At 45.1% G+C, this 15,819-nt stretch overlaps 1 protein-coding gene and 1 pseudogene across 3 annotated transcripts in view; one reads left to right on the forward strand and one right to left on the reverse strand.

Moving 5' to 3' along the window:
- Window positions 1-3,994: 3,994 nt before the first annotated feature.
- LOC116071027 lies at window positions 3,995-4,342 on the reverse strand (annotated as a pseudogene).
- A 6,313-nt stretch (window positions 4,343-10,655) lies between these two features.
- The window catches only part of Slain2 (SLAIN motif family member 2), a 68,337-nt gene continuing 63,173 nt past the window's right edge, over window positions 10,656-15,819 (forward strand). For 2 of the 3 annotated variants that reach the window (XM_031342627.1, XM_031342628.1), the window contains exon 1: window positions 10,656-11,350. In XM_031342627.1, coding sequence (XP_031198487.1) covers window positions 10,962-11,350 — 389 coding nt within the window. In that variant the 5' untranslated portion in view covers window positions 10,656-10,961. The remainder of the gene's footprint in view (window positions 11,351-15,819) is intronic. The other variant, XM_031342629.1, reaches the window with a different exon arrangement.

Genomic DNA, 15,819 nt, shown 5'->3' on the forward strand with positions numbered 1-15,819 from the left:
TCAGGTCTCAGAAACTCACCCGAGAGAAAATGGCGAATCCCGCCTGGATCTCTGGCCTAAGGCGCCTCGGGGCTGGGTGCTCCAGTCTCAGAACCTCACCCGAGAGACCCATTGCCTTGTTTTATGAACATAAATATCTATGTGTATTTTTTAGTTTCCCCTACTTTTTTTTTTTTCCAGACAAGTCTCTCCCCATATCCCTGGCTGGCCTGGTACTCACCTTCTGCCTCCTGAGTGCTGGAGTTAAGGGATGCTCTCCCATACCCAGCTTCATTCTGCTTCTGATCTGAAGGGCAAGCACCCTGCAGGCACCGCTTTGAGCAGTCATCCAGGACATGCTCACCAGTCTCTCTTTCCATAGTCCTCCCTGGGGTGGGAGAGCTTGGCTTCTTCACTAGTAGCTCACACTGATGACCTTTGCACTTCTCCTTGTCTTTTGATACTGCAAAAATGCTGGGAAAAATACTAGCCAGAGTTTAGACTCTTCACTCTTGTTTTTTGTTTGTTTGTTTGTATTATTACATTTTTCTGATATTTTTATTAATCATTTTATTCATTTAAATTTCAAATGATATCCCCTTACCTGGTTACCCCTCCACCAACCTCTCCCCCTTCTCCCCTCCCCTTTGCCTCTATGAGGGTACCACCTCACCCCTCTAGCATCCCCCTACGCTTAAGCCTCCTTCCCTTCCCACTGATCTCAGATAAGGCCATCCTCTGTGATGATCTGTTTTTTGAATGATGTCTTAGACTTAAGCTTTATGAATAACAACCCATTCATTAATTTTCATTTCTTTATTTGAGACAGGATTTCACTATATAGTCTTTTTGTTTTATCCTTGTTTGTGGAGAATGGTCTTGCTATGTAGCTCTGCCTAGCCTTGGACTCGATATGTAGATCAAGCTGGCTTCAAACTCTGATGGCTGTCTGCCTCTGCCTCTGCCTCCCAAATGCTGGGGTTAAAGGTATGTGTTACCATTCTTTTGAAAATTGAGATGATTAAGGAGAGTTTCTGTTTTAACTAAATGATGGTTATGATCATTAACTCTCCTTATGGACCAAGTTTAAATCATACTTGTGGAGGAAAACTCTTATTTGGGGCAGAAGAAACTGGTGTCTAGTGCCATAATGTCTCCCTGCCCCCAAAAGCCTTGTATTTTTTCTCTTTCATATTGTTTATATCACTCTTCACCTGTTGGTTTGTATCTAAAACACTGTTTACGTATCTTCCTAAAGGGACAATGGGCCAATGCAGATGAAGAAACCTGTTCCTATGACCTGTACCATCTCTGGCACAGAAGTGTAGATATCTTGAACTAGTAACTGCTGATGGAATGAATACACACAGCAGATTCATCTAGAATATGCAGTATTCCTAAAAGTGTCCATGCAATGCCTCATGTAACACACATACACAAAAGGATATATATAAAAGAGCTGGGGCGGGGGGTGGGGTGGGAGCTGGAGAGATGGCTCAGAGGTTAAGAGCACTGACTACTCTTCCAAAGGTCCTGAGTTCAATTCCCAGCAACCACTGAGTGGCTTACAACCCTCTGTATTGGAATCTGATGCACTGTTCTGGTGTGTGTCTGAAGACAGTCACAGTGTAGTCATATAAAAAATAAATAAATCTTCAAAAAATAAAAGCTGGATATAAAAATATTAAAATTATAAAGAAAACTATAGGAAATTACAAGGAATGAGCCTTCTCATTTTGGATCCTTGTAGACAGCGCAGCCAAGGTTTTCCCACAGCCCCAATCCCGAAAGTGGTCCCTCAGGGATGTTTTATGTGCTTCCTCTGAATATAACATTCAGAGTCAAGCCCATTGCTGTAGCCACATGGAAGATCTGGCAATCACAGTGTTCTGCTCAGAATTTCCATTGCTGCATGGGCTAGTGGTCTCTGTTAGCCTTTTAACTGGGAGGACGTGGAGGAGGAGATGTTTGTTATGTGGTCATGATTCGCCTAGACTCTGACAGGTCACGCCACTTTTGAAAGGATCTTGTGCAACACTAGGATGTTGTTCTGGGTGGTGCATCATGGGTGAGGAAATAGAAAGGCATCTTTATTCTGCCTGTTGGGGAAGATGGGAGATTCAACTCCCATCTTTTGAAAGCAAGACATACTTCCGGCTATCCTGTAGTATATAGCCTCTTCCCTCTAGGGTACCCACAGTTGCCACCATGATAAACCCTGCTGCCAGTGAACATCAATATTTTGCTGGTTGGCTAAAGAGCTATCTATATACCTGTTGGGCGCCATATGTAGGATGCCGTCCCGCAGCTCCTACTTGCGTGGGGTTCCACGAACCGAGGATTTGGAAACCTGCAATGGGTGGCAGAGAAAAGAGACACGACGCCAGGAGAATGGTTCTCATCAAGGCGTGCTTTACTAAATGACAGGGGAGCATTTATACTCAAAGACAGTACAGGTATGCAATTGGCATTTAGGTGAGAATCAGACATCAAAGCTCAAACATTGATACAAGGGATTCCAGGAAGGGGAAGAGGGATCAAAGGATCACGGCTTCCTAAGGAGCTGGTATCTGGTCCTTGAGTCATTTACATAGGCTCCAAACCCCCAGCGAGCTAAGTCTCTGGTTTCGGTTTTGAGTTCTTTAGTGAGCCCAGCAGGGCTCCCACAATTACCAAGATGTGGGTATATAACTCACACTCAGGATTCTTATGGCAGAACTGCTGAGAGCTGTGTCTGACTCAAGGTTGACCAGATGCCTGACTTCTTGATCCTAGCTGGAAAAAAAAGGCAGTGGGAAAAGCGGAAAGGTTCAGAAGTATCATGGAAGATGAAAGGAGTTGAGTACTTCAGTGATACTGGTTGGCCACTTGACCAGCACAGAGATCAGTTTGGACTGTGGGCTACTACTTTAGGTAACCAACCTGAAGTAAAGCAAACAAAGGGGACCCACCTGTGCCAGAGCCTACAATTTATGTCTTCCCGGCCCAACCCCATCATTTCTCCACTGAAGTGTGCAGATATAAAGTCTACCTGTTTGCTGGAAGCTAAGGGAAGAAGGACTCAGGCAGTTTTGCAGATTGCTGGGCCCTAGTCCAGCAGATCTGGACTAATTTTTCCCAGTGCTAGAAAACACCTTGCCAGGGAACATTATCCATGTGCCCTTAAATGAAACTGTCTGTTCCATAATTCTTCCTACAACAGACAGCCAACCATTTAACCATTTGCTTTTGGCATTCACCAAGAACTTATCTAGTATTGAGCTGTAGCGTTCCTCAGCACATCCTCCCTAGTGTGATGCTTTGGCTTTTCATATCTGCTTCTAGTCTGTCTCAGTCCAAGATCTATTCAAGTCTTCATTTTCTGATCTATAGACCTAGGATCCTTTCATCTCCATCTCTTACTTTGTTGACTGGTATGCTGCTGTTGTCCTAGAAACTCATTTCAGGCTGGGCTTGTTCATTAGCTTTTCCAGTGTGGAACCGTTGCTAAAGCCTCAGTTCAGCAAACCACCGACAGGTGGGTTGTCCAGCCTTCCCCCGGTCTTTCAAGAGCCTGAAGTGCAGCCCCAGGCAATGGCCCTCTAGGAAGTCTTATGAGCAAGAGACAGAGGTATTGCCTTCCTCCCTTAAGGTCCTGATTGTTAACAGTATGTTAGATCTCTGAGGTGCTGATAATTGAAACTTGGCAAGCCTGCTCTTGGAGCAAGGAGCCTGAGTTTGGGGATATTACAGTCATTAACTCTTAAGTTCTCCAACATTGTCCCCCAAAACTTACATCAGATGGTAACAGAACTAGGAATAGTCTTCTAAGAGTGGTAAACCCATCACAGATACTGGCCACCAGGGACTGTGAATGTAGATTTGGAAGCCAGACCACTGATTTCATTGCCAGCTTTGCTGCTATGGCTTCCTGGGAAAGCTCTGTTTCTGCATTTTATTTATTTATTGATTGATTGATTGATTGATTGATTCAATAAAGTTTTATTTTCCCAAATGTACAGCTGATTGAACCTGTTCATGCATCTTCACCAGCAGTTGGGCTGTCTCCACCCTTTGTGTTTCTGGTATAAATGACTTGGGCTCTGTGTTTTGAAACCAGCTTGCTAAGTCCTTTACTAAGTGGCTCCTGGAGGGCTGCCCTGGCCAAGGAACCACGAGTCTTCAGTCTCTCTGAGACCACGGTTGGAGTAATAAGCTTTGTCGTATGGAGCTTTGTCAAACAGGACAAGATTGTTCAACTTGTCCCGAACTTTGCCTTTGGGCCACTCCTTCATTTTGGCCTTGCCACCAGATTTATTTACTGGGTCTTTGGTTTTTTGGCTGACTTTCCTGCATCTTTCTTCTTGTCATCTTTGGGTGGCATGGCGAAGCTCAGAGAGTCAGGTGGACCACTGCAGCCTCACTAAGATGTCCTGTTTCTTCATTTTAACAACTAATCTATCACATTCCTAAACCAAAGTTCAGTTTTACACTTTAAATCCTAGGTTGGATCTCTTGGATTCACCTCACCCTGGACCACTTTTGAGGATTTCCAGGATTCACCCAGGGATCAGCTAACTCCTGACAAGTTTCTCCCATCTTTAGAACATCTAGGATTATTTGGTTCACAGGGCACTTTCCAAACTCACTACCCTGCTGAAACACTACTTCCTAATTGGAGAAAGAAACATGAAAATTTTTTTTAGATTTATTTTATTTATTTTATGTGTATGAGAACACTGCAGCTGTATAGATGGCTGTGAGCCATCATGTGTGTGGCTGCTGGAAATTGGACTCAGGACCTCTGCTGCCCCACCCCCCCCTCGCTCCAGCTCTGCTTGCTCCAGTGAAATACACTGTAGCTGTCTTCAGAAATACACTGTAGCTGTCTTCAGACACACCAGAAGAGGGCATCAGATCTTATTAAGGGTGGTTATGGGCCACCATGTGGTTGCTGGGATCTGAACTCAGGACCTTTGGAAGAACAGTCAGTGCTCTTACCCGCTGAGCCATCTCATCAGCCCAACATGAATGTTATTTAACAACTTTATCTTTCAACTTGCTGCTGCAAAGGGTATAGGCAATAAGGTATGGTTTCGTTCCCAGTGAAGACAGCAGCTTCCAGCTGGTCAAGAATATTCTCATCTCTGCTTTGATCATAAGCTTCCTGCTCCTCCATCAAGATAATACACATGTGCACCCTCCTCCAAGTGTTACAGGGGATCAATTGTTGGCCAAAGTCCTCCCTAGGTGTGTGATACATGCCATTATGACCACTTATGAGTTACCCATAACTATAAGACCTGATTGATGCTCATTGGGAAAACTCTAGATTCACATTTTTGGTCCCTTCATTTGGGGACCCAAGATTTTAACTCTGAGTCTGTCACAACTAACTTTGAAAGTTCCTGGAATTCTGGGCAGATGTGGCAGTTCAGACACTTAATTCCAGCACTCAGAAGGCATATTTATTTGTGCTTGAAGCCAGTGTGATCTACAGAGTGTGTTCCAGGCCAGCCAGGTCTGGATGGTAAGACTCTAAACATTACTCGGGGTTGGGCTTGGTGGTGCATACCTTTAATCCCAGCACTCTGGAGGTAGAGGCAGATGGATCTCTGTGAGTTCAAGGCCAGTTTGGTGTACAAAAAAAGTTTGATGTGGGAAGCCACTTCATAAGCACATCGCCATTACAAGATGGCGATGACATCTGGCTTGCCGTTGGCATAAAAACGCCTTGTGCGCGTGTGCCTGTAAATCCCAACGATCTGCGGCGGAGTGCCTTTGGTCACGTCAAATGGCCTGATCGTCTCACAGCCTATTATGAGTCGCCACGTCTGAGGCGGGCATAGAGCTCTATATAAGGGAAGGGTTTTGAGATAGTCGGGGTCCTCCTCAACTGAAGCTTGTGATCTCGCTCTCAAGATACATTAAAGCTTGTACTGCAGAAGGATCCTGTGTGTTCCGCGTTGTTCCTGCTGGCGGGAGATAGCGCGGGACAGTTTGAAGCCAGTGAGGCCCTGTCTCAAAACACCAAAATAAATGGAGAGAGAGACAGAGAGACAGAGAGAGACAGAGACAGAGAGAAATTAGTTCCTCGGATTCTTTTCTTAAAACATATTTTCCCAGAGAGGCCCCTGATAGGCCAAAGGGAGCCACATGTGGAAGAAGGACACTGTTGAGGGACAGATGCAAGAGGACAGAAGGAAATGACGGACCAAGTGTGTGCAATGAAGATAAAGTGGAAGCCCTGGATTGTGAAGGCTATGCCAAAGAATTTGGGAGGTTTTTTTTTTTTTCCAAGATAGGATCTCTTACTGTGTGCTCCTGGCTGGCCTTGAACTCAGAAATCCACCACCTGCCTCTGCCTCCCAGAACAGGTTTGAAAAGAAGCACAGATATTTAAGTGCATAGCAGTTTCTGGCCCACTTTTTGAGTATGTGCCCCTTACTACAGACCTTGACTTAGGACTGCGAAATGCCTTTAAACCGTTGAGTCATGGTTTTCACTCTCATACTTGCAGCGGTCTGTAATGATTTCCACTTTGTCAGGGCTTTCGGGGAAGCGCACGTGCAAGTAGGAGCAAGTCACCGAAAGGGCCACACCTGCTTAGAAAACAGCAGCTCCTTCATTCCCAAACAAAGCCAACTTGTCATGGGAGGTGACACCTGAAAATCAAGTTGGGAATGCAGTGTTCCATATGTCAGACACATACTACTAGTTTGACTCCTAAGTATCAGTCAACCGTGAACTTTTTCTAGGTATACTGCTAAGTTGTAAAGAGCTTACCCAGCAGGCATGTGAAGCCCTGGCTTCGATACCCAGCACCACATAAAACTGGGCATTGTATTATCACCTATAATCTCAGCACACAGGAGGTGGAGAGGGCATTAGGAATTCAAGGCCATCCGTGGCTACTTAGGATATTTGAGGCTAGTCTGGGGGATATGAGACCCTGTCTGCTTTTAACAAAAGACCTTGGACTTGCACTAACACTTGTCAGAGTTGCCAGAGGAGTGCTGCAACCTGGAAAAGGAAGGTTGCTGCAATGTTTTAGATGGAAAGAAAATCATCTCCACAGATCTCAGGAAGAACCCAAAGCTACCACCTGCAATTCTGCAGGGCTGCTGGCTCTCAGGAGGTGGAGTATGACCTAGTTCTAAAGATGATATATGCGGTATGGCATGCTGCTCTTTTGGAAGAGAAAAATGTAGATTAAAAAATCAACCGTTCAAAATGAGTAGGAATTTCAAGTTTAATGTTTCAAGACACAACCAACATATCCATCTGAAATTCTATTTTAGGAGGCTTCACTTGACCTAAATGTATTCATTTGACAAATAGTTATTGGGCACTTACTTTGTACCAGGCACTGTTATATGGGCTAAGTGTGCAGTAGGGAAATTTCTGCAGTTCACATTCTACTGGAGAGAGGCATTCATTAAACAACAAAAATATATAGGAGCAAAAGAGGGGGGAGGGGAAACCCAAGAGGATCAGCCATGACAGGGATGCTATTTGGTGAGGTAGCAATAATGAAGATAGTGGATCTAAATGACATTTGAGCAAAGACCTAAATCATAGGAGTCAGTCCTGGGATCTTCTGGATGTCCCAAAGATCCTAGCTAGATGTAGCTACAGCAGGTGCAAAGCCCTGGCAGTAGAAAACTGTTTGGCTATTCTGAAGACTATCTAGAAGGTTTGTGTGGGTAGAGCAGAAGCAGGAGATGAAAGAGTGGTGATCTGGGAGCTACTTATAGAAGTTCTCGAGTGTCCAAAGCCAGGCAGGTCAAAGGACAGACTTCGGGAGTTGAAGATAGTGGAAAGCAACTTCTGGGAGGCTTCTCATAGCAGCATGACTTGCAGGAAGGGTCTTCTGGCTACTGTGTGTCCATCAGGCTATCTGAGCAAAGGGGATGTGGCCCTCAAAAAAGATGGGAGGAAACCACAGGGGAGAACAAGGGCAATTTGAACCAGCGTCCTAAGGGTCCCCCAGTTGGGAGGTATTTAAACCTATTCTGAACGCAAGGCAGCAGCGTGACCTATTTAAGGAGTGGATTTGGTGGGTGAAAGAACATGATCAATAGGGATTATCACACTTTTTATCCTTAACATAAAAAAAAAAGCTATCTTTTACTATGACAGTGTAGTATAAGGCAGATTTGACTTTGTGCTCAGGCATCTGTGTGGCAGTGGTAGTGGTATAAATTGTAACTTTAGTTGTGTTGTTTTTGAGACAGGTTCTCTTTATGTAATCTTGACTATCTTGGAACTTGCTATGTAGGCTAGGGTGGCTTCAAACTCACAAAGAACATTCTGTCTCTGCCTCCTGAATGCTAGTATTAAAGGCATGTACCACCATGTTCAGCTAACTTCAGTTTTGGGCATACAAATTTTATTATAGAACTAGAAAGATCAGGAGTTCAAGGGAACTCCAGACTCCTCGTAAGTTCAAGGCTAACTGGAACTACAAGAGAAGCTCACAAACAAATGAACAGACCTGCCATCTATTACAAACTTAATATTTACTAAATTAAAACCAAGGTGTAATAAAGCAACTGGGCTTAAAAATCTAAGTATCTTCTATGGATTTCTGTGTTTAAGCATATTCATACTTCCATTTTATAATCATGATTCACCAGAATCTTTCACTTCTCGGTAATAGACTTGTTATTAGAAATCACCTAATTTTCACATTCTGACAAAAAGCAAGGCCCAGATTAAAGAGAGAGAAATAAAGTTCAAGGACCACATTCCTGGTAAGAGGAGACCCTGCCAGCAGAACTCATCCTGATCATTATTCTGCATGAAGTCTGACTCTCCTCTCAAGAACGCTGATGGGAACTTCATAATGGTAACTGACTTTTTCAAGGAATATGTTTAAAGAGTTCATTAGAAGCTTGGCTAACATGGAGTTGGACTCCATGTCATAAGCTGACAATGTAAATGTATTACTGTGCCGTGTGATCTCGTCTTGGTGGTGAACCCTTCGGCAATGAGATCAGATATCTCAGGCACAATAGTAGCAATGAATGTGCATCACACAGATAATACATTTTGTTTTACAAAATGTTAACAAGCAAAGACTTTTAATGGGTCTGCATAGCTAGTAAAATACTTACACTTGAGAGCAAACTTTAGCATACGCAAAGAATTTATTTTTGGTGTCTGTTTAGGGGATGGGCTATCAAAACATTCTACTGTTTAATCTCAGTCAAACAGGCATTGAGTATGCGCTTTGTCAGCCTCATAAGCAAGGAAAATGGAATGGTTCCTTTTAATCAGCTATACAGATCAAATCAGACTTGCTAGGAAAAACGTAATTAAATATAAATATCTGTAGCCAATCTACTGAGGTGATTTCAGCACAAAGACAGTAGCTCCTTCCAGGGATTTTTACAGAGGCATCAAATATGGTAGGTAGGATAGTCAAGGAAAATACAGCACGGAAAGGCAGAAGGGTTTAAGTCTTATGTGAGTCCACACCCAGGTGTAATAAGACTGGTTCGAGGGTGGAGGAACCGATTGGAGTCAATTGCAAACATCAGCCAAAAAGTTGAGAGACCAGGCTTGTTTGGCTGCTTATGGTACAAGTGAACCAAGCAGCTCACAAGTGACAACTGTGGAAGAGTGAGCCAGCATGACAGACACAAAGCATTTAAGTTTTGTTTGCAGTCGCTTCCACCAGTACCCATTATAAATAGATGCCACTGAGGGCAGAATTTTACATTTACCACCCCTCAACATTCTCTATTACCTGTTCAAGGGTTGCTTGAATACTTTCCATGTACAACTTAAAAAAAATTTTTTTTTAAAGGAGCATACGCCTTTAATCTCAGCTTTTGAAAGGAGTCAGAGGATGGGTTTTCAAGGCTAGCCTGATCTACAGAGCGAGTCTCAGGACAACCAGGATTACACAGAGAAACCTTGCCTCGAAAAAACAAAAAGTCAAGACATACTATTAAAAAGTCCTTTGGGACGGAGGGAGAATCCAAGGAATATAATGCGCATTAAGTTACCGTTGAAAGATTAGTACAGAAGTGTTTCCCATCCTCCTGGTCTCTGGACCTGTAAACCTTAAGCCAAGGAAACAAAACAAAACAATCCCCGCCCACGTGTTTTACCAGATGAAATAATGCCTTTAAAAGTGCTTAGCGCAGTGGTCTGGCCCATAGCAACCACTCAACAAATTATGGTTATTATTTTGACTTCTGAGCTTTCAGCCATTCTGCGTTCAGGGTTCTCATTTTCAGGAGATGGAACGGGCCACAGCTGGTCTACCGAGGCTGCGGCCAGCTCTGGCAGTCTCCGGTCTCAAGCAGGAACCAACTCTATTGCCAAACAAACCAGGGAACCGTCTAGGCGACCAGGCGGGGCCGCCGGACCGCGAGTCTCAGCACCCGCCCCTCACCTCAGACGCCCAGGGCGAGGCTGAACCCGAGCTCGAACCGGAGCCTGAGCCCGGTTCTGGGTCTCACTCCCGCACCGCGAATAGCTTAGGGGAGGGTAGGCGGCCAGGGCAGAACTCCAAAGCTAGCCCGGCCCCGCCCACCTTTCGCCGGCGCCCACCACACCCCTTCCGGCTGGGGCCCCGCCCCTAATAACGACCACGCCCCTCCAAGTCCTGTCTCGTCTCAGGCCCCGCCTCTAGCCCCGCCCCACCGCGAGCCGGGCGCTTGATTCTTTCGGCCCGCGGGCGGCCACGTCCTCCTCCGACGCTCTGAGGTCACCGACCGGGCTGGCCGGCAGGGGGCGGAGGGACGGAGGGAAGATGGCTGCCGAGGCCGGATATTGGCGCCGCCTCCCCCAGTCGCGGAGCCGGCGCAGATGAGGCGGTTCGGCTGGGGCCAGCGGCGCTTCGCAACCCGAGCCGGGGGGACCCTGGCGGTGGGGCCTGGCCCTGCTCTATGCCGGCGCCTCGGCTAGCGTGAGCGGTGGCGGTAACGCCTCTCTCCCCCCCGCGCTTCCCCTGCGGCTTGGGAGTCGGAGCGGGCGGCGCGGTCGGCATGGAGGACGTTAACTCCAATGTGAACGCGGACCAGGAGGTGCGGAAGCTGCAGGAGCTGGTGAAGAAGCTGGAGAAGCAGAACGAGCAGCTGAGGAGCCGCTCGGGAGCCGTGCAGGGTGCAGGCCTCCTCGGGCCGGGCAGCCCTGCTCGGGCCGGCGTGTCCACCCCTTCCTCGGGCGCGGCGTCCCCTCGGGGCTTCCCGCTGGGCCTGGGTGCCAAGGCCAGCGGCGGGGCGGGCTCGGGCCCGCGACGGACCAGCAGCGAGGACCTGCGGGACGCCACCTCCTTGCTGGCGGCCGGCGAAGGCGGCTTGCTGGACGAAGTAGAGCCGCTGCGGCCCGACGAGCTGGAGCGCTTGTCAGGTTGGGAGGAGGAAGAGGAGAGCTGGTGAGCGCGGGGCGCCGGGCCGGGTGGGCCTCGGTGGGGAAGGGTTGTCCCTGGGGAAGCAGGGTGGGCTCGGCTGCGGTTGGGACGCTCGCTGGCTTTGCCTGCTTCTGCTGCGGGCGGGTCGACTGAAGTTGGGGGAGGTTTGAGGCGTGCCTTGGAAACGGGTCTTGTAGCTAGTTCTCTGGGTCGTGGAACCTTTGGTGCTGGACCCAACTGGACCCAGATGGGATCTGTGGCTTGGCACAGTCCCCGTGGGCCCGCACGCCCAGAGCACTCAGAGGTACTAAGCTGCTTCGTAGAAAGGGATCCTGCTTTGTGTGAGAGACGGGCTTTCGGAGGGTGTTTGGGCGTTTTGGATATAGGGAGGGGTCTGCTTCAGGAGGTAACACCAGGTGCCGGGGGACCTAGAGAGTAGCAGTTAGTGCTTTGGACTGGAGTGAGATGGGTATGTTTGTGGGGAGGCCGGGTTGGACGTCACTCCCCTTTGGGGAGTGGGGGTAAAGCTTTGCTTTGTGTGTGAGGAGGGCAGTGGAGGGATGGGGCTGCTTTGTGTGAAGTCGGCGGTGGAACAGGAACCCTGAATTTTATTTTTGAAAACAAGAATTGCATCTAACATAATTTCGGAGCCGCGAAGCAGTAGTTATCAAAGCTGACTATCATTTCCATGCCATCCTGGAGGCAGAGAAAGGGTCCTGTCTAAACCAAAGCCGGAATTGTCATGAGGCACCTCTTGATGAGCCCGTGACCCCACACCTTAAAGTCACACTTTCGTTAGGCCACGAGAAGCTTTCCCTCTAGCTTTATTTTTGATTTAAAAACACCTGCTGGAAATAATCCTCATAACTCATCCGTTTTTGAAGTCCTAACTTTTACCTAGAATGTTTATGCTGTTGACATTAAAACTTTTCCGAAGTCGCAGTCTCTCATGGACTGGTATCCAGCCCCCTAACTTTGAAGAATTCTAAGCACTGCCTGCCTGCATGCAGGCCCTAGATTTGCCACTTAGAGGTTTATGACCTTGGAGAAGTTACTTTGAGCTTCACTTTTTTTCTCAGAGGAAAATTCTCATTGTTGTGTAGAGTTCTGAAGATTAAGTCAGATAATCCATGTGTACTTTTAGCTCTGGGCTTGGCATATAATAAATTCTCCAGGACTGGGCACTGTTAGCCTTGAGCCTGGCTATTTAAATCAACACTGTTTTGTGAGTTCACATGTGATCCCCGCTGTGGGAGATTCTAAAGATTCTTAAGTGCTGATGCCTCTGTGTGAGGCCCTGGCAGTCACAGTGAGAACTAAGTCTTGGACAGTTTTAAACAAGATAGGATGTATACAGGAGAGTTACAGAGCAGGAATGCTGACTGCGCACACACTAGCACCTTGGTCCAGACACTGGGGCAAACTTTCAGTAGAAGGTAAAAGTCTGAGAGTGGCAACCAGGAATATTCCAGCATTTTACAATTAAAAGCTACAAGAAGTATTTGTAACTCGCACCTAGGACCATATGAATGACAGGCATTACTGCTTATGTCATTGCCTAGAGATACCAAATATTAGTAGAACTGAGTGTAGTAATTAGAACAGTGATGTTAGTGACCCTGTCCTCTGAGGGGATCCTGTGTATGTTCGAACTTTGAAAGAGTCTAGAGTCATCCAAGTATCAGCAGAGCCCTTCCAAGTGACGTGAGGTCAATGCTCATGGTAATGAGGATTGGCTGCACTCATCAGCCCATTTTAGATGGATTGGTGGAGCACAGTGACTCCACCAGACACCAAGCAAGTCTTTAGCTGCTTTGGTTTCTGAGTGTGGATTTGTCAGGTAAAGCAAGTACCCTTAGGTGAGCATGCCAGGAGTTTGTTTTGACCACGTGATTCCTGCTTTGTTCCCTGTGGTTTCCTGTCTTGGTGCTATAGATGTCTTATGCATTTTCCTAAAAGGCTTATGGGAGTTAAAATCTGGCCCTGAGTTTGATTTTAACTGTGACAGGTCGGGGGTTGGCGGGCGAAGGGAGTTAGATAAAGAAATCAGAGTTAAAATGCCTTGGGCATGTCTTAGTAGGAGGGTGTGGCTGTCAGGGGCTGGAAGAGTTCATAGTAAAGTTTGCTTTCTCAGCAAGTCAGAAACCTACCTTCCATAGCTTGTTTCTATTGCATATCATTTTCATCTAGAGAAATTGTTGCCCCTAGCATATGCCACAAAATGTAAAGGGTAGTAGTAGGCATTATATGGAAAAATAACTGGCTTCTGGTATAGATTTAAGGGATTATCAAAAGTAACAGGTTTCTTTCATGCTGGGCTTCTTGGAGATACAGATCTGTATTGGGCATAATAAATTCTCCAGGGATTGTGCTTGTTTCCTAAACTTAATTGAGTTCCCAAGGAGCTAGTTACCATCTCATAGAACACACTTAGGCAGTAGTAGAGGATAGCTTGGAGGGGTCAGCTTCATGATATAAAGTGCACAACCTATGTATGAATAACAGTGGATACTTTACTATGAGTATACTTTGTATTCTGTTGTATTTCATTAAAAGGAAAATACTAGATACTACTAACCTGACTTATAGACCCACAGAGGGGTTGCAACTTTCACTCTGAAAAATGTTGCTCTCAAATAACTCAGAAAAGTCCAGGAAAGAGAATTAAGATGGTTAGGTATCATAGTGTAATGAGTGATACCCGGGGGTGGGATTAAAACGTTTTTGCATTTAATTAGACTTAACTTATATATTTATGAGGTAGGTATCAATTTCAGTGTAAGGAAACTTTATCTTGGCAGCAAATAACCTGCAGTAAACAGTGACACTAAGCATAGAATTCTGCTTTTCATACACTAAAGTTTATGATACTCCCATTGTTTTGTATTTTCCAAATACAACATCAACTTTCCTACATAAACTGCCCTTTTATGTATAGTGGTACATATATTTGAAGACTTCTAGTGTGCCCCTGGTGCCCCTTTTTCCACCATATGCTGAACATTTTCTTCAGAGTCAATTTCAGCTTATTGAATAATTTCTTAGATGACATAATTCCCTATAATAATAATAGTGGTAGAGTATTAATATTGAAACAGGGTCTTACTATGTTGTTCTGGCTGTCCTAGAACTATGTAGGCCAGGCTGGCCTCAAATGTAGAGATCTGCCTGCCTCTGTCTGCCAAGTGTTGGGATCAAAGGCTGACTTAATTTTTTTCTTAATTTACTCTAGTTGCTCATTGTTAGACATGGTATCCAGAATTATATTCCCATTTTTAAGGTAACCAGAGTGTGTGTATACATCTCTTGAACTAAGAGCTATTTTTAAGACATAATAATGGCTGGGCACTTGTGGTGCATGCCTCTAATCCCAGTACTCAGGAGGTGGATCTCTGTGAGTTCGAGGACAGCCTCACAAAGAAAAACTATTTTGAAAAACCAAACAAAAACAAGAACAAAAAAAGAAAGAAAAGAAAGAAGTAATTAAATTCACTGATTAATTAACTTAGAGATGTCTCATGGTGTAGCCTAGGCTGGATCTTACTATATAGCCCAGATTGCCTTGAACTCCTGATAGCCATTAACCTCCCAAGTATTGGGATGTGCACCAAGTTCTGCTACTGTATTTTAAACTGTTAGTCATTACCAATTTCAACTTCTGTTACTAAGTTTAATAGGTGCTGGTAGTATGACCTACTCTATCTACCCTATGTTTTCTATTAAATTTATGTTAAACTATGTCTCCCTAATTTTGTTTTTTTGTGAGAATTTTTTTGAATTTAAAGATAAGACATTTACATTTCATGTTTATTCTTGACTTAGGCATTTTACTACCTATGTTCGAATCTTTTTTGTATCTTTATATTTAGTAGACATTTGTTGTAGACCTTTGTTCAGATTGTGTGTGTGTACATTGGTGTGTTGCCTGCATGTATGTTTGTAACTAGGCATAGTTACAGAAGTGGAGTTATAGACAATTGTGCCGTATGGATACTAGGAATTGAACTTAGGTCTTCTGGAAGAATAGCCAGTGCTCTTAACTACTGAGCTGTCTCTCCAGCTGCATTTGTTCAGATTATTGACAGAAGATCTAAGTGACAGATAAATTACTCTGAAGTATACAGCTCAACTTGACTCCTCCCTCCAGTAACACTAGTCCATTAGTGCCCATTATGGTTACTCACCTGCTATTAATTCTTTCTATTGTCAGGTCCATATGACATTGGTTTTCTGTGAATATTCTGAAAGATTTTGGCAAATGCTACACTGTAATTAAGCTGTAATGAGCCTGCATGGTTCTTACCTGCAGTGAAATCACTCCCTTAAAGTAGAAATTGGAATGAATCTAGTTTGATATGGTTATGTGTCTACTTGTTATAAAATCAATCCTTTCTCAATTTCATAAACATTGTTTAATCTTATTTTCAGATTGTTCTGGAATTTCTTGATAATGCTTATTATTCTCTTTAAAAATTACCACCTTTGGACATTTC

The sequence above is a fragment of the Mastomys coucha genome, unplaced genomic scaffold (assembly GCF_008632895.1).
Source record: "Mastomys coucha isolate ucsf_1 unplaced genomic scaffold, UCSF_Mcou_1 pScaffold22, whole genome shotgun sequence".
Taxonomy (NCBI): domain Eukaryota; kingdom Metazoa; phylum Chordata; class Mammalia; order Rodentia; family Muridae; genus Mastomys; species Mastomys coucha.